At 45.6% G+C, this 23,724-nt stretch overlaps 1 protein-coding gene across 2 annotated transcripts in view; it reads right to left on the bottom strand.

Annotated features, from left to right (window-relative positions):
* The window catches only part of LOC147098672 (mitochondrial adenyl nucleotide antiporter SLC25A25-like), a 37,834-nt gene that overhangs the window by 2,945 nt on the left and 11,165 nt on the right, over positions 1–23,724 (bottom strand). Inside the window, exons 3-8 of one of the 2 annotated variants that reach the window (XM_085970665.1) lie at positions 22,688–22,775; positions 19,547–19,658; positions 18,093–18,248; positions 8,448–8,600; positions 6,654–6,758; positions 618–785 (exon numbers count right to left, since the gene is read on the bottom strand). In XM_085970665.1, the coding sequence (XP_085826791.1) occupies positions 618–785; positions 6,654–6,758; positions 8,448–8,600; positions 18,093–18,248; positions 19,547–19,658; positions 22,688–22,775 (782 nt within the window). The remainder of the gene's footprint in view (positions 1–617; positions 786–6,653; positions 6,759–8,447; positions 8,601–18,092; positions 18,249–19,546; positions 19,659–22,687; positions 22,776–23,724) is intronic. The other variant, XM_085970666.1, reaches the window with a different exon arrangement.

Here is a 23,724-nt window from a genome sequence, read left to right as displayed (position 1 = left end):
GGCATTTGTGTGGCCGGGTCAGTTGAGTTTCTGACCAATGCTGAGCCCCAGGATATTGCTGATAGGGGATTGGGCGATAGTAATGTCATTGAACGTCAAGGGTTAGACTCTTGTTGGAGAAAGTAATTTCCTGGCACTTGTGTGGCACGAATGTTACTTGCCACTTACCAGCCCAAGCCTGGATGTCATCCGGGTCGTTCTGCGTGCGGGCATGGACTGCTTCATTATCTGAGTAATGGTGAATGCAATCATAGTAAACAGCCCCACGATTTGAAGAAAATTAGGGGAGTTCTCCTGGTGGCCTAGCCAATATTTATCCTTCAACCAACACCACTAACACAGATTATCTGGTCATTTATCTCATCGCTGTTAGTGCAACTTCGTTGAACACAAATTCACCGCTGTGTTTCCCTACCTTACAGCAGAGACTGCATTTCAGAAAGTACTTAGAGCTTTGGGGCGTCGTGAAAGATGGGAAATGTTAGCTCAACCAGTCCAATCTGTTTCTCCTCTAATACGCCTCATGACATGTTCTAGGTTAAAGGCACTTAATAAATGCAAATTGTTGTTAGTTTACTCTTTCGCACCTGCCCAAAAAACCCCACATCAACACTAACCTCATACACAGCCAGGTCTATACCAGCATAGGGGATGATCCCCAGGATATTTGGGACATAGCCCCTGTAGAAGGCGGAAATTCCTTCATACATGAATATATTCCTGATTTGGGCATAGAGTTCTCTGGGCTCCCCTGTCTTCCGCAACATCATTCTTGTTTTCACCATCTGTCAGATGCAAAACCAATTGCAGAGTCATTAATTCCAATGATGCACGTCATTCAGATCTATTTCATTATCAGTTTAGCCATAAATGTAAGGGTCCGGACAAGGGCATTGCCACTGGTGGGTCATCAACTCGCCCTCGTACCTCGGTTGAAGTTCAGTCTCCAGGTACAGTTTTAAACAGGGATGCCAAATTACTTAAGGTCAGGTGATAATTTATTTAGCATCTTTGCTTTATAAATGAGGCCCCTTGTGGGCGGGTCCTCTAATTAATGTCTTCCCCCAGCACTGCTCAAGTGATAAATTCATGCAGGCTGGTATCGGCCAACCTGCTGAATGCAAGCCTATTCAAAATGTGCCACAAGTACGGCAATCACTAAAAGCTAGTGGACAGGTACAAAAATAATTTAAAAGGCAAACGGAACATTGGCCTTTATCCCAAGGGAGCTGGAATACAAAGGGGTGGAAGTTATGTTACAGTTATATAAAGCTCTGGTTAGACCCCATTCAGAGCACGGTGTTCACAGGAACGGTAATGTCACTGGGCTAGTAATCCAGAGGCCTGGACTAATGATCCGGAGACGTGGGTTCAAATCCCACCCACGGCAGCTGGGGAATTTAAATTCAGTTAATTAAATAAATCTGGAATAAAAAGCTAACCATGAAACTAACGAATTGTTGTAAAAACCCATCTGGTTCACTAATGTCCTTTAGGGAAGGAAATCTGCCATCCTTGTCTGGTCTATACGTGACTCCAGACCCACAGCAATCTTAACTGCCCTCTGAAATGGCCTAGCAAGCCACTCAGTTGTAACTAACCGCTACAAAACAAAATAATAAGAATGAAACCGGACGGGCCACCCGGCATCGACCTCAGCACTGGCTACAGACACGGCAACGGCACACCCAGCCCAGTCAACCCTGCAAAGTCCTCCTCACCAACATCTGGGGACTTGTGCCAAAATTGGGAGAGCTGTCCCACAGACTAGTCAAGCAACAGCCTGATATTGTCATACTCACAGAATCATACCTTTCAGCCAATGTCCCAAACTCCTCCATCACCATCCCTGGGTATGTCCTGTCCCACCGGCACGATAGACCCACCAGGGGTGGCGGCACAGTCAGGAAGGAGTGGCCCTGGGAGTCCTCAACATTGACTCCGGACCCCATGAAGTCTCATGGCTTCAGGTCAAGCATGGGCAAGGAAACTTCCTGCTGATTACCACCTACCGCCCCCCCTCAGCTGATGAATCAGTACTCCTCCATGTTCAACACCACTTGGAAGAATCACAGAGTAGCAAGGGCACAGAATGTACTCTGGGTGGGGGACTTCAATGTCCATCACCAAGAGTGGCTCGGTAGCACCACTACTGACCGAGCTGGCCAAGTCCTGATGGACATAAATGCCAGTCTGGGCCTGCAACAGGTGGTGAGTGAACCAATACGAGGGAAAAACCTACTTGACCTCATCCTCACCAATCTACCTGTCGCAGATGCATCTGTCCATGACAGCAGTGACTGCCGCACAGTCATTGTGGAGACGAAGTCCCATCTTCACACCGAGAACATCCTCCATTGTGTTGTGGCACTACCACTGTGGTAAATGGGATAGATTCAGAACAGATCTAGCAGCTCAAAACTGGGCATCCATGAGATGCTGTGGGCTATCAGCAGCAGCAGAATTGTATTCCACCACAATCTGTGACCTCATGACCAGGCATATCCCTCACTCTACCATTACCATCAAGCCAGGGGACTGACCCTGGTTCAATAAGGAGTGTAGAAGAGCATGCCAGGAGCAGCACCAGGCGTACCTAAAAATGAGGTGCCAACCTGGGGAAGCTGCAACACAGGACTACATGCATGCTAAAAAGCGGAAGCAGCATGCTATAGACAGGGCTAAGCGATCCCACAATCAACGGATCAGATCAAAGCTCTGCGGTCCTGCCACATCCAGTCGTGAATGGTGGTGGACTATTAAACAACTAACGGGAGGAGGAGGCTCCAAGAATATCCCCATACTCAATGATGGTGGAGCCCAGCACGTGAGTGCAAAAGACAAGGCTGAAGCATTTGCAACCAACTTCAGCCAGAAGTGCCGATATGATGATCCATATTGGCCTACGAGGTCCCCATCATCACAGAAGCCAGTCTTCAGCCAATTCGATTCACTCCACGTGATATCAAGAAATGGCTGAGCGCACTGGATACAGGAAAGGCTATGGGGCCCGACAACATCCCGGCTATCGTGCTGAAGACTTGTTCTCCAGAACTAGCCGCGCCTCTAGCCAAGCTGTTCCAGTACAGCTACAACACTGGCATCTCCCCGACAATGTGGAAAACTGCCCAGGTATGTCCTGTCCACAAAAAGCAGGACAAATCCAATCCGGCCAATTACCGCCCCATCAGTCTACTCTCAATCATCAGCAAAGTGATGGAAGGTGTCACTGACAGTGCTATCAAGCGGCACTTACTCAGCAATAACCTGCTAACTGACACCCAGTTTGGGTTCTGCCAAGACCACTCAGCTCCCGACCTCATTACAGCCTTGGTCCAAATATGGACAAAGGAGCTGAATTGCAGAGGTGAGGTGAGAGTGACTGTCCTTGACATCAAGGCAGCATTTGACTGGTCTGGCATCAAGGATACCTAGTAAAACTGAAGTCAATGGGAATCGAGGAAAATGCTCCACAGGCTGGAGACATACCTAGCACAAAGGAAGATGGTTGTGGTGGCTGACGGTCAATCATCACAGCCCCAGGACATCGCTGCAGGAGTTCTTCAGGGCAGTGCCCTAGGCCCAACCATCTTCAGCTGCTTCATCAATGACCGTCCCTCCAACATAAGGTCAGGAATGGGGATGTTCACTGATGACTGCAGTGTTCAGCGCCATTCACAACTCCACAGATAATGAAGCAGTCCATGCCTGCATGCAACAACACCTGGACGACGTTCAGGCTTGGGCTGATCTGTGGCAGGTAACATTCGCGCCACAGAAGTGCCAGGCAATGACTATCTCCAACAAGCGAGTCTAACCACCTCCCCTTGACATTCAGTGGCATTACCATCGCCGAATCCCCCACTATCAACATCCTCGGGGTCACCATTAACCAGAAACTTAACTTGTCCAGCCACATAAATACTGTGGCAACAAGAGCATGTCAGAGGCTTGGTGTTCTGCGGTGAGTGTCTCACCTCCTGACTCCCCAAGGCCTTTCCACCATCTACAAGGCACAAGTCAGGAGTGTGATGGAATACTCTCCACTTGCCTGGATGAGTGCAGCTCCAACAACACTCAAGAAGCTCGACACCATCCAGGACAAAGCAGCCCGCTTGATTGGCACCCCATCCACCACCTTAAACATTCACTCCCTCCACCACCGGCGTACCGTGGCTGCAGTGTGTACCATCTACAAGATGCATTGCAGCAACTCACCAAGGCTTCTTCGGCAGCACCTCCCAAACCCACGACCTCTACCACCTAGAAGGACAAGGGCAGCAGGCACATGGGAACACCACCAGCTCCAAGTTCCCCTCCAAGTCACACACCATCCTGACTTGGAAGTATATTGCCGATCCTTCATCATCGCTGGGTTAAAATCCTGGAACTCCCTCCCTAACAGCACTGTGGGAGCACCTTCACCACACAGACTGCAGTGGTTCAAGAAGGCGGCTCACCGCCATCTTCTCAAGGGCAACTAGGGATGGGCAATAAATGCTGGCATTGCCAGTGACGCCCACATCCCATAAGCGAATTTAAAAAAAAAGTAAGTTCTGGGCCCCGCACCTCAGGAAGGATATATTGGCCTTGGAGGGGGAGCAGAGCAGACTCACCAGAATGAAACCTGAGCTGAAAGGGTTAAATTATGAGGACAGGTTGCATAGACTAGGCTTGTATTCCCTGGCGTATAGAAAATTAAGGGGTGATCTAATTGAGGTGTTTAAGATGATTAAAAGGATTTGATAGGGTAGAGAGAAAGAGAGAAACGATTTCCTCTGGCAGGGGAGTCCAGAACAAGAGGGCGCAACCTTAAAATTAGAGCCAGGCCGTTCAGGGGTGATGTCAGGAAGCGCTTCTTCACACGAAGGGCGGTGGAAATCTGGAACACTCTCCCTCAAAAGGCTGTGGATGCTGGGGGGTGGGGGGGGCGGGTCAATTGAAAATTTCAAGAGTGAGATTCATAGATTTTTTAGGCAAGGGTATTAAGGGTTACAGAACCAGAGCAGGTAGATCGAGTTAAGATACAGATCAGCCATGATCTAATTGAATGGTGGAACAGGCTCGAGGGGCTGAATGGCCTCCTCCTGCTCCTATGCATGAACACTAGTTCATACGAAATTCCTCTTTTCGCAGAGGCATTAAGCCATTTAAAATAACGCAGGTTAATACCTCCACTGAGGTGGCAGAGAAAGGAACTTCAATTCCATTCAACATTCATCCATTAGCATCTCTCAGCCTACATGCGTGTGTGGGGATCTTAACCTGCTCCTGAAACAAGACTGCGGGTTATCATTCAAAAGCTTGAGCTTCACAGCACAATATTGCTGTTCACTAAAATCGTCTCTCGTTATTTATGGCCGAATAAATAAAGATTTTTTTTTTTAAAACACACGTTACGGTCGATCTGTATCTGTTGGCAAAGTCGAACATTTTGAGACTTGAACCAAATATTCACGACAGCGACAGCAAATAGCCACCGTCATTGAGCTGTGGTCTATATTCTAGGTCAGGTTCTTGGGTTGAGTTTGCTTTTAGTTCCAAGTAGATAATAATTAAGAAACTGAACCCAATCCAGAGTTTAAGGATCAACACAAGTGACGTTTTTCACGGTAGGGACTCGAGAAAATTTGAGGCGTTCATTTGCCATCGGACATAGCAGTGGAGGAAAGTCTGGATGGCCATGTTATGAATCCTTTTAGAAACATAGAAAAATAGGAGTAGGCCATTCAGCCCTTCGAGCCTGCTCCGCCATTCAATATGATCATGGCTGATCCTCTATCTCAATACCATATTCCAGCTCTCTCCCCATACCCCTTGATGCCTTTTGTGTCTAGAAATCTATCTACAGGAAACTCTTTTTTATCCGGCACCGACGGGACCGGTTTATCAAAAAGTCCGGATTACAGAGAGGTATAGTAAAAGGTAGGAGAACCCCGTACACGGCCACAGATCCAGGAACGGCCACTAATATGAAGTAAAACTTACCTGAACCTACTCCTGAATTTTGCCGGTTAACAGAGATTTCCGGTTATTTAGATGCCGGTAAATCGAGAGTTTCCTGTATCTAACTCCTTCTTAAATATATTCAGTGACTTGGCCTCCACAGCCTTCTGTAAGTAGAGAATTCCACAGGTTCACCACCCTCTGAGTGAAGAAGTTTCTCCTCATCTCAGTCCTAAATGTCCTACCCCGTATCCTGAGACTGTGACCCCTCGTTCTAGACCCCCAGCCAGGGGAAACATCCTCCCTGCATCCAGTCTGTCTAGCCCTGTCAGAATTGTTATACGTTTCAATGAGATTGTTGGTGGATGGGAGTTTTAAATAAGCAGAGATAATTACATTTTAATCTGTGTATGGATCCACTTGCTAATGCCCATCCTGAGTAATTCTGCAGTAACTTAGTGGGCCTGCGTTTATCTGATGACGGCTATTAAAGGGAGATACCCCTGTTCTGCTGGAGAGTTCATAAAGTAATAGGGGAGGACCTCCTTGAAGTTTTTGTAAATAAATAATATTGTATTATCATACCACTCTCTCCAAATGAATACAAACACTTGCGCGCACACCTCCTCCTCCCCCCCCCCCCCCCCACCCCACTAAACAATCACATTGAAAAACCATCTAACATAAAATGCATTATTGTGTCCTACCTCAGCTGGGAATGTGGCTGTTTGAGAGACTGCACCGGCCAGTGACCCAGCAAGAAATCTTTCTTTCATTCCCAAACTTTCGGGTTCACCTATTAGACCCTTGAACTGCAAACACATTCCAGAATAAAAAGTTAGAAACCACAAGGAACGTATATCCAGTTTGCTCTAAAACTTAATACGCCATTTGTTACTTCTCAAAGCACCAAGTCCAGAGTGGGGAAAAACAAATCATTCCACCCATCAAGCCTACTCCACCCAGACTCAATAGAATATATAATGGACTTGGATCCCTACATTTAACACCCCCTATATCTCACAAAGGGAGAGGAGGGGGGAAAAAATCAAGCATAGGAACGTAGGACCATGAGTAGGCCATTCAGCCCCTCGAGCCTGTTCCGCCATTCAATGATATCATGGCTGATCTGCGGTTAACTCCATACACCCATTTCCCTGAATACCTTTAGTCAAACACCCCTCGAAATTTCTAAAATGTTTTCTTTATTGGACCACTCCAGCTTTTGAAAGGGGGTGGCTTAGATCACTTGATATTTCCACAATTCAAACAGTGAATTTTGCTTCCAAATGTTCACCGGGATATTGCAGTGAACAGCAGCCATGTTTATTGATAGCCTAGCGACTCATAACTGGCTCTTGAACTTCATGCTGTTGTTCGACAAGACTGATCTTTTTCTTTTCATTTGCTTTGTTGCATTAATGGGAAGTAATAATGTTACTAATTGACCCTCGAGTGAAATCCCTATTTCAAAATTTTCAAAATAGCCCTTTTGAAGTAGTCTTGTTTGGTCTGGCAAACGCGTATCCAAACATTTCCGCCGCCTCCACAGCCACCGCCACCCCCCCCCCCCACCCCGCCCAAAAATCCTGCCCACGCCAGAGTCCCGATTGAGGGAAGTTTCTTGAATTAACAGCCACTTCTAAATACTTCACTCCTGCCTTTAGGGGGAGGACAGGTCGTCAAGGTCAGAAAAATACTTCAGGAAATGACCAACCCTCGGCTTTTGAATACTTTTAAGATATTGCTACTTTTATGAATACGATAATCGAGCCGATCAGAAGCAAATGTGACACAAAACTTGCATGTGGCGCTTTTAAGAATGGTATTTTGAGGTGTAACAACAACTCTCCCGCAGCACTGCTCCTAGTCAAGTCAGACGATACAGTGATCTATAATGACCAGAACATTATAACACAGACCACGCATTGTTCAGGTGCTAAATAGCAGCTGTGTTTGACTTGCCCAGTCGCTTCAAAGCCACAAAGTCTAACTATTGTTCAACAGAGAGGGTCCCCCACAGGTCAGGGTTTAATTACTGTATGGAATCATATAAATTTACAGCACAGAAGGAGGCCATTCGGCCCATTGTGTCTGTGCCGGCCGAAAAAGAGCCATCCAGCCTAATCCCACTTTCCAGCTCTTGGTCCGTAGCCCTGTAGGTTACCGCACTTCAAGTGAATATCCAAGTACTTTTTAAATGTGATGAGGGTTTCTGCCTCTCCCACCCTTTCAGGCAGCGAGTTCCAGACCCCCACCACCCTCTGGGTGAAGAAAGTTCTCCTCAACTCCCCTCGATGGTCAGGGCACTTTGCAGATTCAAAGGTACTTGCCTGTTTCAGGTTGAAGCTAAGATGTAACCAGCATTTTATGATTGGTTTGTGTCTGCCACAAAGTGAGCCGTCCAGATGCACCAATACACTGTCTTTAATGTATTAGACAGACGGGCAGAATAAATGGCAGCAACGCAAAGCTAAAATTAATTATCTTATTGTACAAACCTCCTCATAGGCCATGAATTTGAAGGCTAGCTCAGGGCCAATTTTGATAATATTAGTTAGATTTCCTCTCCACATTGAGCTGATGCCTCCTTCCTCGATCATTGCTCTCATGCCACTAGAAATCTTCATCTCATTCTGTCGTGTAGAATAAAGCTGGGCAAATGGTACAAAAAACAACTCTTTATTCTGCTGGTTACGGGTAATGTAGCAAGTGCTGACTAAGAACTGAAGTAGTCGCCTCCACTACCAACTGCTGGCTAAAAATGCACCAACAAAAAAATCAATGAATGAATCCAGGCTACACTATTGCTATTGGAGGACACATAAAAACTAATGATGTGTCAGCCGTGGCTCACTGGGTTGCACTCTCGCCTCTGAGTCAGAAGGTCATGGGTTCAAGTCCCACTCCAGAGACATGAGCACAAAAATCTAGGCTGACACTCCCAGTGCGGTACTGTGGGAGCGCCGCACTGACGAAGATGCCGTCTTTCGGATGAGGCGTTAAACCAAGGCCCCGTCTGCCCCCTCAGGTGGACGTAAAAGATCCCATGGCACTATTTTGAAGAGCAAAGGATTTATCCCCGGTGTCCTGGACCAATATTCATCCCCCCACTCAACATCTACACATTTTAATCTACATATAGATTGGGCTAACCAAATTAGTAACAATACTGTGGAGGAGGAATTCCTGGCGTGTTTACGGGATGGTTTCCTGGACCAATATGTCGAGGAACCAACCAGAGATCAGGCCATCTTAGACTGGGTATTATGTAACGAGAAAGGGTTAATTAGCAATCTTGTTGTACGAGGCCCCTTGGGTCGGAGCGATCACAATATGATCGAATTCTTCATTAAGATGGAGAATGAAGTAGTTGACTCAGAGACTAGGGTCCTGAATTTAAATAAAGGAAACTACGATGGTCTGAGGCGCGAGCTGGGTAGGATTGATTGGGGAATGTCACTCAAAGGGTTGACGGTGGATAGGCAATGGCAAACATTCAAAGACCGCACGGATGAACTACAGAATTTGTTCATCCCAGTTTGGCATAAAAATAAAACAAAAAAGGTAACGCAACTGTGGCTAACAAGGGAAATTAGGGATAGCATAAGATCCAAGGAGAGGACATATAAATTGGCCAGAAAAAGCAGTAAACCTGAGGATTGGGAGCAGTTTAGGATTCAACAAAAGGAGGGCAAAGGGAGTAATTAAGAAGGGGGAAATAGAATGAGAGAGTAAGCTTGCAGAGAACATAAAAACTGACTGTAAAAGCTTTTATAGATATGTGAAGAGAAAAAGATTGGTGAAGTCAAGCATAGGTCCCTTGCAGTCAGAATCAGGGGAATTTATAATGGGGAACAAAGAAATGGCAGACCAATTAAATACATCTTTTGGTTCTGTCTTCACAAAGGAAGACACAAATAACCTCCCAGAGATGTCGGGGAACATAGGGTTTGATGATAGGGAGGAACTGAAAGAAATCAGTCTTTGTAGGGAAATGGTGTTAGGGAAATTGATGGGATTGAAGGCAGATAAATCCCCAGGGCCTGATAATCTACATCCTAGGGTACTTAAGGAAGTGGCCCTAGAAATAGTAGATGCATTGCTGATCATCTTCCAACATTCGATGGAATCTGGAACAGTACCCATAGATTGGAGGGTAGCTAATGTTACCTCACTATTCAAAAAAGATGGTAGAGAGAAAACAGGGAATTACAGACCAGTAAGCCTGACATCGGTAGTGGGGAAAATGTTAGAGTCTATTATAAAAGATGTAATAGCAGAGCACTTGGAAAACAGTGACAGGATCGGATAAAGTCAACATGGATTTACTAATCTACTGGAATTTTTTGAGGATGTAACTGGTAAAATAGATAAGGGAGAACCAGTGGATGTGGTGTATTTGGACTTTCAGAAGGCTTTCGATAAGGTCCCGCATAAGAGATTAGCGTGTAAAGTTAGGACACATGAGATTGGGGGCAAGGTATTGACTTGGATAGAGAACTGGTTGGCAGACAGAAAGCAAAGAGTTGGAATAAACGGGTCTTTTTCCGAGTGGCAGGCAGTTACTAGTGGGGTAACGCAGGGATCGGTCCTTGGACCCCAGCTATTCACAATATATATTAATGATCTAGACAAGGGAGCTAGATGTAATATCTCCAAATTTGCAGACGACACAAAGCTGGGTGGGCGTGTGTGCTGTGAGGAGGATGCCGAGAAACTCCAGGATGATTTGGACAGGTTGGGTGATTGGGCAGAAACATGGCAGATGCAATATACAGGAAACTTTCGATTAACCAGCCCCTAAATAACCGGAACGCTCTATCCACCGGCAAAATTCAGGAGTTGGTTCAGGTAACTTTTTTTTACTTTGTGTTACTTTTTTTACTCTATTTGTTGCTTTGCAAGGGTGTAGCTGAAGCTGTTGCTAAGCTACAGAGACGCTTGCAACTTGTGCCGATTGTTTTGAAGCACAGGGTTTGTTGCTTTATACGGAGCTCTGAGCTCCGTATCTTTTACTATAGCGTTCGGTTATCCGGAATTGTTGATGAACCGGCAACACGTCGATCCCGTCCGTGCCGGCGGCAGTTTGAAATCGGCGGCAGTGAGTGCAGAGCGGCCCGACCAGAGCGGGCCTGCGTGGGAACACTGAGCATCGGCGGCAGTTTGAAATCGGCAGCAGTGAGTGCAGAGCGGCATACCAATTCAACAGCCGGGGAGAGAGGTAAAAAGTAATCCAAGTGTGACGTCACCAGGAAGCAGGTAAGTGATTGGTTGGTGAGTATTTCTTTCTCCTTTACATTACAAGCTTAAATTCTGTGGTTTATATTTTCTTGGGTCTCTGTGGTGTAGTGGGGACAGTTCGTAAATAAGCGCCCTAGAGTATATCTTTAACTGGTGGTATTGAATTAATTAAAATTAATTAAAGGGGTAAGTCATGCCAGGAGAGCCCAGCCCCGTGTTATGCTCCTCTTGCTCTATGTGGGAATTCAGGGACGCTGCCAGTGTCCCTGACGACCACGTGTGCCAGAAATGCATCCAGCTGCAGCTACTAACGGGCCGTATGGAGGCGCTGGAGCTGCGGATGGATGGGTTGTGGAGCATTCACGATGCTGAGAGGGTCGTGGATTACACGTTTGATGAGTTGGTCACGCCGCAGGGTAGGGCTGCACAAGCAGAAGGGAAATGGGTGACCAACAGGCGGAGCAATAGAAGCAGGCAGGTAGTGCAGGGGACCCCTGTGGCCATCCCCCTTTCAAACAGGTATACCAGTTTGGATACTGTTGAGGGGGATGACTCACTAGAGGAAGGCAGCAGCAGCCAACTTCCTGGCACCAGGGGTGCTTCTGCTGCTCAGGAAGGGAGGAAAAAGAGTGGGAGAACAATAGTGGTAGGGGATTCTATCGTAAGGGGAACAGATAGGCGTTTCTGTGGCCGTAGACGTGACTCCAGGATGGTTTGTTGCCTCCCTGGTGCCAGGGTCAAGGATGTCACTGAACGGCTGCAGGGCATTCTAAAGGGGGAGGGTGAACAGGCAGAGGTCATGGTTCACATTGGGACCAACGACATAGGTAAGAGGAGGGATGAGGTCCTGCAGCAAGAATTTAGGGAACTAGGTAGCAGATTAAAGAGTAGGACCTCAAAGGTTGTAATCTCTGGATTACTCCCGGTGCCACGTGCTAGTGAGTATAGGAATAGAAGGATAGAACAGATGAATGCGTGGCTAATGAGTTGGTGCAGGAGGGAGGGCTTTAGTTTCCTGGATCACTGGGCCTGCTTCTGGGGAAGGTGGGACTTGTACAAGTCGGACTGGTTGCACCTGAACCAGAGCGGGACAAATATCCTTGCGGGGAGGTTTGCTAGCACTGTTCGGGGGGGTTTAAACTAAAATGGCAGGGGGTTGGGAACCTGAGCAGGGAGACAGAGGAAAGGAAAACAGGGATAAAAGCAAAAGATAGAAAGGAGAAAAACAAAAGTGGCAGTCAGAGAAATCAACGGTTTAAATCAAACGTGGCCACAGTAAATAATAATTCTAATAGGTCTAAGAGCGTTAAAAAAACAAGCCTGAAGGCTTTGTGTCTTAATGCGAGGAGCATTTGTAATAAGGTGGATGAATTGGCTGTGCAAATAGAGGTAAACGAATATGATTTGGTTGGGATTACGGAAACATGGCTCAAGGATGGCCAAGACTGGGAACTCAACATCCAGGGGTATTCGATATTCAGGAAAGATAGGCAAAAAGGAAAGGGAGGTGGGGTAGCATTACTGGTTAAAGAAGGGATTAATACAATTGTAATGAAGGATATTAGCTCTGATGATGTGGAATCTGTATGGGTAGAATTGAGAAATACTAAGGGGAAAAAAACATTAGTGGGAGTGGTATATAGACCTCCAAACAGTAAGGTGGAGGTTGGGGATGGCATTAAAAGGGAAATTAAAGAAGCGTGCAATAAGGGCACAGCAGTCATCATGGGTGACTTTAATCTACATATAGATTGGGCCAACCAAATTAGTAACAATACTGTGGAGGAGGAATTCCTGGAGTGTTTACGGGATGGTTTCCTGGACCAATATGTCAAGGAACCAACCAGAGATCAGGCCATCTTAGACTGGGTATTATGTAACGAGAAAGGATTAATTAGCAATCTTGTTGTACGAAGCCCCTTGGGTCGGAGCGATCATAATATGATAGAATTCTTCACTATGATGGAGAATGAAGTAGTTGACTCAGAGACAAGGGTCCTCAATTTAAATAAAGGAAACTACGATGGTCTGAGGGGCGAGTTGGGTAGGATTGATTGGGGAATGGCACTCAAAGGGTTGCCGGTGGATAGGCAATGGCAAACATTCAAAGACCAAATGGATGAGCTACAGAATTTGTTCATCCCAGTTTGGCATAAAAAAACAAAAAAGGTGACTCAACCGTGGCTAACAAGGGAAATTAGGGATAGCATAAGATCCAAGGAGTTGACATATAAATTGGCTAGAAAAAGCAATAATCCTGAGGATTGGGAGCAGTTTAGGAGTCAACAAAGGAGGACAAAGGGATTAATTAAGAAAGGGAAAATAGAATATGAGAGTAAGCTAGCTGGGAACATAAAAACTGACTGTAAAAGCTTTTTTAGATATGTGAAGAGAAAAAGATTGGTGAAGTCAAGCGTAGGTCCCTTGCAGTCAGAATCGGGGGAATTTATAATGGGGAACAAAGAAATGGCTGACCAACTAAATACATACTTTGGTTCTGTCTTCACAAAGGAGGACACAAATAACCTCCCAGAGATGCCGGGGAACATAGAGTCTAATGAGAGGGAGGAACTGAAAGAAATCAGTATCTGTAGGGAAATGGTGTTAGGAAAATTGATGGGACTGAAGGCCGATAAATCCCCAAGGCCTGATAATCTACATCCCAGGGTACTTAAGGAAGTGGCCCGAGAGATAGTAGATGCATTGCTGGTCATCTTCCAGAACTCGATAGACTCTGGAACAGTACCCATGGATTGGAGGGTAGCTAATGTTACCCCACTATTCAAAAAAGGTGGTAGAGAAAAAGCGGGAAATTATAGACCGGTAAGCCTGACATCGGTAGTGGGGAAAATGCTAGAGTCTATTATAAAAGATGTAATAGCAGAGCACTTGGAAAGCAGTGACAGGATCGGACAAAGTCAACATGGATTTACAAAAGGTAAATCATGCTTGACTAATCTACTGGAATTTTTTTGAGGATGTAACTGGTAAAATAGATAAGGGAGAACCAGTGGATGTGGTGTATTTGGACTTTCAGAAGGCTTTCGATAAGGTCCCACATAAGAGATTAGCGTGCAAAATTAAGGCACATGGGATTGGGGGCAAGGTGTTGACTTGGATAGAGAACTGGTTGGCGGACAGAAAGCAAAGAGTTGGAATAAACGGGTCGTTTTCCGAGTGGCAGGCAGTGACTAGTGGGGTACCGCAAGGATCGGTCCTAGGACCCCAGCTGTTCACAATATATATTAATGATCTGGACGAGGGAATTGGATGTAATATCTCCAAATTTGCAGACGACACAAAGCTGGGTGGGAGGGTAAGCTGCGAGGAGGATGTCATGAAACTCCAGTATGATTTGAATAGGTTGGGTGATTGGGCAGAAACATGGCAAATGCACTATAATGTGGATAAATGTGAGGTTATCCACTTTGGTGGCAAAAACAGGAAGGCAGATTATTATTTGAATGGCAATAGATTGGGAGAAGGGGAAGTGCAAAGAGACCTGGGTGTTATTGTGCACCAGTCGCTGAAGGTAAGCATGCAGGTGCAGCAGGCGGTTAAGAAGGCAAATGGTATGTTGGCCTTCGTAGCAAGAGGGTTCGAGTACAAGAACAAGGATGTCTTGCTGCAGTTGTACAGGGCCTTGGTGAGACCGCACCTTGAGTATTGTGTGCAGTTTTGGTCACCTTACCTGAGGAAGGACGTTCTTGCCATGGAGGGAGTGCAGCGAAGATTCACCAGGCTGATACCTGGGATGGCAGGAATGACGTACGAGGAGAGATTGTGTCGATTGGGCTTATACTCACTGGAGTTTAGAAGATTGAGAGGGGATCTCATCGAAACCTATAAAATTCTGTCAGGTCTGGACAGACTAGATGCAGAAAGGATGTTTCTGATGGCCGGGGAGTCCAGAACCAGGGGTCATAGTCTAAGGATAAGGGGTAAGCCATTTAGGACTGAAATGAGGAGGAATTTCTTCACCCAGAGAGTGGTGAACCTGTGGAATTCTCTGCCACAGAGGGCGGTGGAGGCCAATTCATTAAATATATTCAAGAAAGAGTTGGATATATTTCTTGAGGCTAAAGGGATCAAGGGATATGGGGAGAAGGCAGGAACAGGGTATTGAATTTGGATGATCAGCCATGATCTCATTGAATGGCGGAGCAGGCTCGAAGGGCCGAGTGGCCTACTCCTGCTCCTATCTTCTATGTTTCTATGTTTCTATACCAGAAAGTTTCCTGTAACGTGGATAAATGAGAGGTTATCCACTTTGGTGGCAAAAACAGGAAGGCAGATTATTATCTGAATGGCAATAGATTGGGAGAAGGGGAAGTGCAAAGCGACCTGGGTGTCCTTGTGCACCAGTCGTTGAAGGTAAGCATGCAGGTGCAGCAGGCGGTTAAGAAGACAAATGGTATGTTGGCCTTCGGAGCGAGAGGGTTTGAGTACAGGAACGAGGATGTCTTGCTGCAGTTGTACAGGGCCTTGGTGAGACCACATCTTGAGTATTGTGTGCAGCTTTGGTCACCTTCTCTGAGGAAGGATGTTCTTGCCATGGAAGGAGTTCAGCGAAGATTCACCAGGCTGATACCTGGGATGGCATGAATGACGTATGAGGAGAGATTGGGTTGATTGGGCTTGTACTCGCTGGAGTTTAGAAGAATGAGAGGGGATCTCATTGAAACTTATAAAATTCTGACAGGACTGGACAGACTAGATGCAGGAAGGATGTTCCCGATGGTCGGGGAGTCCAGAACCAGGGGTCACAGTCCAAGGATAAGGGGTAAGCCATTTAGGACAGAGATGAGGTGGAATTTCTTCACCCAGAGAGTGGTGAACCTGTGGCATTCTCTACCACAGAAGGCAGTAGAGGCCAATTCACTAAATATATTCAAGAAGAAGTTGGATATATTTCTTAAGGCTAAAGGGATCAAGGGGTATGGGGAGAAAGCAGGGACAGGGTATTGAATTTGGATGATCAGCCATGATCTCATTGAATGGCGGAGCAGGCTCGAGGGGCCGAATGGCCTACTCCTGCTCCTATCTTCTATGTTTCTATGTTTATAACACTAAAAAAAAGATTATCTGGTCATTATCACACTGCGGTTTGTGGGAGCTTGCTGTGCGCAAATTGGCTGCCACGTTTCCTACATTACAACAGTGACTACATTTCAAAAAGTACTTCATTGGCTGTGATGCACTTTGGGACGACCCGAGGTCATGAAAGGCACTGTATAAATGCAAGTCTTTCTGTCTTTCAATGCTGATGTTTCATTTTTGTATTAATCTGGCAAACGGTTTTAAATATCTCAGTGCTAGGTCATTTATACAAAGTATGATTTATATCTGTACGTCAACACTGGAGCACACTACAACAGTGCAGGATATCAAATGTCTGCACGTTCCCTAGTGTTCATTGAAATTAAACATAACAAGTAATTGGATCATACCATATAAGAGGTTATAACCAACAGGAAAGATTGAACAGGCTGGGGCTCTTTTCCCTGGAAGAGAGAAGGCTGAGAGATGGCCAGATAGAGGGTTATTAAAGACCTCCGAGATCTCTGCGCTCCTCTAATTCTGGCCTGTTGAGCATCCCCGATTTTAATCGTCCCACCATTGGCAGCCGTGCCTTCAGCTACAAAGGCCCTAAGCTCTGGAATTCCCTCCCTAAACCTCTCTACACCTCTCTCTCCTCCTTTAAGACACTCCTTAAAACCGACCTCTTTGACCCAGCTTTTGGTCAACTGCCCTAATATATCCTTATGTGGCTCAGAGTCAAATTTTGTTTGACAACGCTCCTGTGAAGCGCCTTGGGATTTTTTACTATGTTAAAGTTGTTGAAGAGGTTTGATAGAGTAGGTCCATGGTCTGAAGCATAGAATCATACAGCACAGCAGAAGCCATTGTGCCGGTGCCGGCTCTTTGAAAGAGCTGCCCAATTAGTCCCACTCCCCCTGCTCTTTCCCCATATGAGCAAATTGACAGCATGATGTGATGTTCAGCACCGCTGCATCAAGAGCTCCCTGGGGCAAGTTAGGTAATTGTAGCCCTTTACTAATTGCCCCAACCAGAGGTCAGTAAATTGCTGGTTCATTTCAGGCTCCAGGACAGAAGAACCCAAGATGAAATGCCTGCCTTACTTTCTCTTTAAACATTAAAGGGTATGAGGAACAAGTTGGAGAATGGGGTTGAAATGGGAGGCCAAAACAGACTCGGGCTGAAAGGTCTGTTTCTGTGCCGTTAAATTTCTATGAAGATAATTTTGACTCAATATCAATGTGATCAGAAACCTTGAACCTGGTGCCTCAGCATCTGCAGGTCTTGAGAATAATCATCTGAACCTCAAAACCTAAGTCCTCTTCGATTTGGTGGATTTGCCTTCCTGAGAATAGTCACCTATTCAAGATATATTTTCTCTCATTTGTTCTTTCCAAGCTAGGGAGGGCACAAAGTCACAGGATGACTAGCACGTTCCCTTGTCATAGAATCATCGAATGAGACAACACAGAAGGAGGCCGTTCGGCCCATCGTGCCTGTGCCGGCTCTTTGGTAGAGCTATCCAATGCACAAAGATTCAACTGTTGGGAGTGAGCGCTCCGGTTGCCCACACTGATGGAAACCAGTTCCCTTAACCCAACAGAGCTGCATTTTCGTCGGTCTGCAATACATCGTACACCTGAGAGAAGGACAGCAAACGAAGGGGGACTTGAACTCCTGTAATATAAATGCACCTCACGATAAACAACGAGGTCAACATTTTGGGCACACCAAAAGCTTAGTGAGAACTTAAAATAGCTCAAAATTAGAAGCAAATAAAACTGGATCATTATTGATGCACTTATAGAAAGCATAAATGGCAAGTTTGAAATTACAGGCACGGCGGCAGCGAGCAGTCCTACCTGCATCAGCACTCTTAGACGGTCAAATGGAGCGGTCATGGTTCGGGAAACCCCTCCAGCTGTGCCTCCCGCAATCAGATGGCCCCACCACTTCTCTGGCTCCTTGTTCTCCAAGAACTCCTCACAGTTGGTTATGTCATCATTGATAGAAAAGATCTGCGGGAGTGCAATGGGAGAAGAAAACATTAAGGTGGTAAAGTGATTTTTTTTAAAAATATAAACTTTGTTGGCACTTCCACCACCTTTACAGGTTTAAAAAAAGTTAGTAAAAATGAAAAGTATTGTTGATGTAAAATATTCATTGCAGTGCAAAACCTCCGGAATGGCACCACTTGTATTACTGAGTCAATGTCATTGAACTCGTCATATTTTAGGACTGAAGGAAACCAACAGAGACATCTGTATCGACAGTAAGGATGAGAGAGACGGCAACACAAACCTCATCCAACTTTTACATCCTCTTGCCTCTCCAGTTAATGGAAAGTTACAGCACGGAAGGAGGCCATTTCGGCCCATCGTGTCCGCGCCGGCCAACAAACAGCTATCCAGAATAACAACAGAAAATGCTGGAAAAACTCAGCAGGCCAGGCAACATCCGTGGAGAGAAATTAGAGTTGACGTTTCGGGTCGAAACCCTTTTTCAAAACTGGAAAGGAAATAAAATAGATCGAAGGCAGGGCTGCGATAGAACAAAAGAAGTAAAAGAGACATTAAGAGGTATTCAAAACCAGACGAGATGGTAATAGGACAAGTGGAGACAAAAGACGGCTGAGATTAGGTGTAAAGTGTACTGGCAGGATGAGACAGAGCTGCCATGTGGGAAGAGAGAAAAAAAAGGAAAAAGAGCTATCCAGCCTAATCCCACTTCCCAGCTCTTGGTCCGTTCTTTCCAGCTTGCAAATACCATGATATTGCTTCAATGATCCCAGGGGCTAACGCCTCTTTCTAACTAACCTTAAAGCAAATGACTTTCTGACCCAATTCCTACCATTACGTCCTGATCAACATTCCCCCTATCCTGCACGGGTGCACCGATCGGGAGGTTCCGCACAGGATGTTCACCAGCGTTGCCGCTGGAAAAGATACGCGGTCGGACAGCAAATTTAAAGGGACCGCGCACGCAAAAAAAAATTGAGGGAACATTGGTCCTGACCTCTTCCATTTTCAGACGGTGAGCACTTCAGCTGTTTCAAGAGAACATTATCATTTCAAATTTTGTATTATAACTTTAAAAATCCAAGTATTGGCTAACCCTGTATAAAGTAGATGTCGCTGGGCGCCAAAGTAATCCGCTGCATGCAAAGTGCTTCGCGATGTGACCGAGAGACATAAACTGCTGTATAAATGCATGTTAGTCCACACTGCGGACTCCGGATAAATGCATGCTTGATTGAATCATGTCCCCGATCACTCACACTGTATATAACCCGAGGATTCATTTTGGATACACTTACACTGTTGAACCTCCAGATGTCTATCATATTTCGCATGTTGTTCTCTACTGTCGTTACGTAGATCCTCCGCCACTCGTTCCAGTCTATGTCCATATAATCATTGTTGTCCAAGCTGATTCATTACAATAATAGAAAGAGCAGCATTTGGTTTCTTGACATCTGTATTTTTTTGTAAATACATAAATTTACATACTGAAAGTCAAAACCTCTTGCATCTAGTAAACATAATGGCACAGTAGGTTCACAAACTTCTGCTTTGCCAACGTAAAGATCCCATGGCACCGTCCAAAGTAAGCAGGGGAGGTTTCCTGGCATCCCGGCCAGCATTTGTCCCTCAACCAATACCAAGAACAAGAGATTAATTGGTCATTTATCTCATTGCTGTTTGTGGGACCTTGCTGTGCGCAGGTTTGCTGCTGCTCTTGCCTACATTCCAACAGTGACAGCGCTTCTAAAGCCATTTATTGGCTGCGAAGCACTTGGAACATCCTGAAGATATGAAAGATGCCACCCATGTGCAAGTTCTTTGCCTCTAGAACCTAGATTCAAATCCATCTCACTTCTCTGGTGGTTGCAAGGGCCCATGAAATGAAGTTGGGCAGTCTCATCCCGGTCCAAATGGGCATTGGGTAACAACAACTTGCATTTATATAGCACCTTTAATGTCGAACAACGTCCCAAGTTGCTTGACAAAACGTTAATAAAAATTTGACACTGAGCCACAGAGGGAAATATCAGGACAGATGACCAAAAGCTTGGTCAAAGGCACACCTTAAAGGAGGAGGGGTAGAGAGGCGGAGAGGTTTAGGGAGGGAATTCCAGAGCTTAGGGCCCAGGCAGCTGAAGGCACGGCCGCCAATGGTGGAGCGATTAAAATCGGGGATGCGCAAGAGGCCAGAATTGGAGGAGCGCAGAGATCTCGATGGCTTGTAGGGCTGGGGGAGGTTATAGCTAGGTTGGGGCGAGGCCAAGGAGGGATTTGACAACAAGGATTTTTAAACTGAGGCGTTGTCGGACCGGGAGCCAGTGTAGGTCAGCAAGCACAGGGGCGATGGGTGAACGGGACTTGGTGCGAGTTAAGATACGGGCAGCAGCGTTTTGGATGAGCACAAGTTCATGTAGGGTGGAAGACGAACGGTGCAAAACAATTTCTAACGCAGGTCTCCCTCCTTGGTAAAGATAGGGAAATACTGAATACCACTTGGGGCAATTAATGCAGATCAGTGACAAGCATCAACTGAAGTCCAACCATCCATTAATTCCTAAATCTCCATTGACCCTATCCTTCATGAAGTGCTGCAAGCAACTAACTGATCAGCTCAAAATGATGAAGAAATACATTTAGTGCCCCCAGTTAGACAGCACACCAAATATTGCCCCAATCTTGCAATGAATGGTTACATTCCTTTGAGTAGATTTAACTATTCCCAAAGTAGTCAAGGTTTCTTTGAAAAGAGGACAACGTTGGGGTACAAAATGAAGTTTTTGATAACCTTTTAAAATAAAATAAATGGATAATTCCCTTTTTCTTTAGAAAGCAAGCACTTTATAAAATTATTAGTAAAATTTCAATGTGAATTCCTCATAAACATGTACTAATCCACCCAACAGGAATGGACTGCATACACAAGGTGTGAACCAACTAGAACCTTTTTCAGCCAGCACAGGCACGATGGGCCGAATGGCCTCCTTCCGTTCTGTAAATTTCTATGATTCTATGATAAATCCTAATTGAACCTTCTTCAGATGTTGCCAGCGCCTTTTGCTTCATTGCAAGGTAATAAGCAACAGGTTGAATCCCTCCTTTTCTTGGGGTCTCCTAAGGTATAACTTTGGAAAATGTATGCTATGGAATAAATGCAGGATCAACTTGAGTCAGGTAGTGAAGTCTAAAACCCAGGAATCTGCCAAGAAAACCCAAATGCTGTGGTGGGGTCTTAAGTGGATGGCTTTCCTCTTCAGTATATATCTCGTGAACTTACTACCTCATCCCTTTCTGTGCAATTAGGATTTATCATAGAATCATAGAAATTTACAGCACAGGAGGCGGCCATTCGGCCCATTGTGTCTGTGCCGGCTGAAAAAGAGCTCTCCAGCCTAATCCCACTTTCCAGCTCTTGGTCCGTAGCCCTGCAGGTTACGGCACTTCAAGCGCATATCCAAGTACTTTTTAAATGTGATGAGGGTCTCTGCCTCTACCATCCTTTCAGGCAGTGAGTTCCAGACCCCCACCACCCTTTGGGTGAAAAAAGTTCTCCTCAACTCCCCTCTAAACCTCCAACCAATTACTTTAAATCTATGCTCCCTGGTTATTGACCTCTCTAAGGGAAACAGGTCCTTCCTATCCACTCTATCTAGGCCCCTCATAATATTATACACCTCAATCAAGTCTCCCCTCAGCCTCCTCTGATCCAAAGAAAACAACCCCAGCCTCTCCAATTTTTCCTCATAGCTAAAATTCTCCAGTCCTGGCAAAATCCTCGTAAATCTCCTCTGTACCCTCTCCAGTGCAAACATAAGAAACGGGAGCAGGAGTCGGCCAATCTGCCCCTCGAGCCTGCTCCGCCATTCAATAAGATCATGGCTGATCCAGTCTTGGCCTCAACACCACTTTCCCGCTCTCTCCCCAAACCCCTCGACTCCCCTGTAGTTCAAATGTCTGTCAATCTCCGCCTTGAATATATTCAATGACTCCGCCTCCACAGCTCTCTGGGGTAGAGAATTCCAAAGATTCACGACCCTCTGAGAGAAGAAATTCCTCCTAATCTCCGTCTTAAATGGGCGACCCCTTATTCTGAAACTATGCCTCTTAGTTCTAGATTCCCCCACGAGGGGAAACATCCTCTCAGCCTCCACCCTGGCCATGCCCCACAGAATCTTATATGTTTCAATAAGATCATCTCTCATTCTTCTAAACTCCAATGAGTATAGGCCCAACCTGCTCAACCTTTCGTCATACGTCAACCCCTTCATCCCTGGAATCAACCTCATGAACCTTCTCTGCATTTCTTCCAATCACGTCTTTCCTGTAATGTGGTGACCAGAATTGTACGTAGTACTCCAGCTGTGGCCTAACTAGTGTTTTATACAGTTCAAGTTATATCAGTAAAATGGTTCTTGCATATATTTGTATTGACTTACTGCTTAAGAATCTTGTTCGCTTGGTAAATACTAATACTGACATGCAATTTCCCCATGAGGTGTATGATCTTCAATGTGCCAATTTTGCCTGCAAACATACATTCACATATTAATGCAAAAGCAAAATAATGAGGATGCTGGAAATCCGAAATAAAAATAGAAAATTCTGGAAATATTCAGCAGGTCAGGCAGCATCTGTGGAGAGAGAAACAGAGTTAACGCTTCAGGTCGATGACCTTTCGTCAGAACTTACTAAGACTTGTTTGGGAGGCTGTAGCAAGAGGGGAAATGGCACAATGTCAGTTAATGGCGTGTTGTAAATTATTTTCTTGGATGTGGGTAATGCTGGCAAAGAGCCATTTATTGCGCCCATCCCTCGTTGCCTTGGGGGCATCAAGAGTCAACCACGCAATGCGAGATTGGAGCCAAAGTAGACCAGATGGACATTGGTGAGCCAGTTGGGCTTTTACGACAATCTGGCAGCTGTTGTGGTTATTTGGTGCCACCTCACAAATTGCCAGGTTTATTAACATAAGAAATAGGAGCAGGAGTAGGCCATTCGGCCCTTCGAGCCTGCTCCGCAATTCAATATCATGGTTGATCTTCGACCTCAACTCCACTTTTCAGCCTTATCCCTTGATTCCCTTAGTATCCAAAAAATCTATTGATCTCAGCCTTGAATATACTCAACGATTCAGCATCCACAGCTCTCGGGGGGAGGGAATTCCAGAGATTCACAACCCTCCGATGAAGAAACATAGAAGCAGGAGTAGGCCATTTGGCCCCTTGAGCCATTTCCGCCATTTAATGAGATCATGGCTGATCATCCAAATTCAGTACCCTGTCCCTGCTTTCTCCCCATATCCCTTTAGCCTTAAATTTTGCCTCATCTCAGTCCTAAATGACTGACTCCTTATTCTGAGACTGTGGCCCCCTAGTTCTAGACTCCTCAGCCAGGGTAAACATTCTCCCAGCGTCTACCCTGTCAAGCCCCTTAAGAATTTAATATGTTTCAATGAAATCACCTCTCATTCTTC

Source organism: Somniosus microcephalus, chromosome 29 (assembly GCF_052327205.1).
Source record: "Somniosus microcephalus isolate GS21.2 chromosome 29, FLI_Smic_1.0, whole genome shotgun sequence".
NCBI lineage: Eukaryota > Metazoa > Chordata > Chondrichthyes > Squaliformes > Somniosidae > Somniosus > Somniosus microcephalus.
Note: the sequence above shows the minus strand (reverse complement) of the source record. Positions and strands in the feature narration are given on the sequence as shown.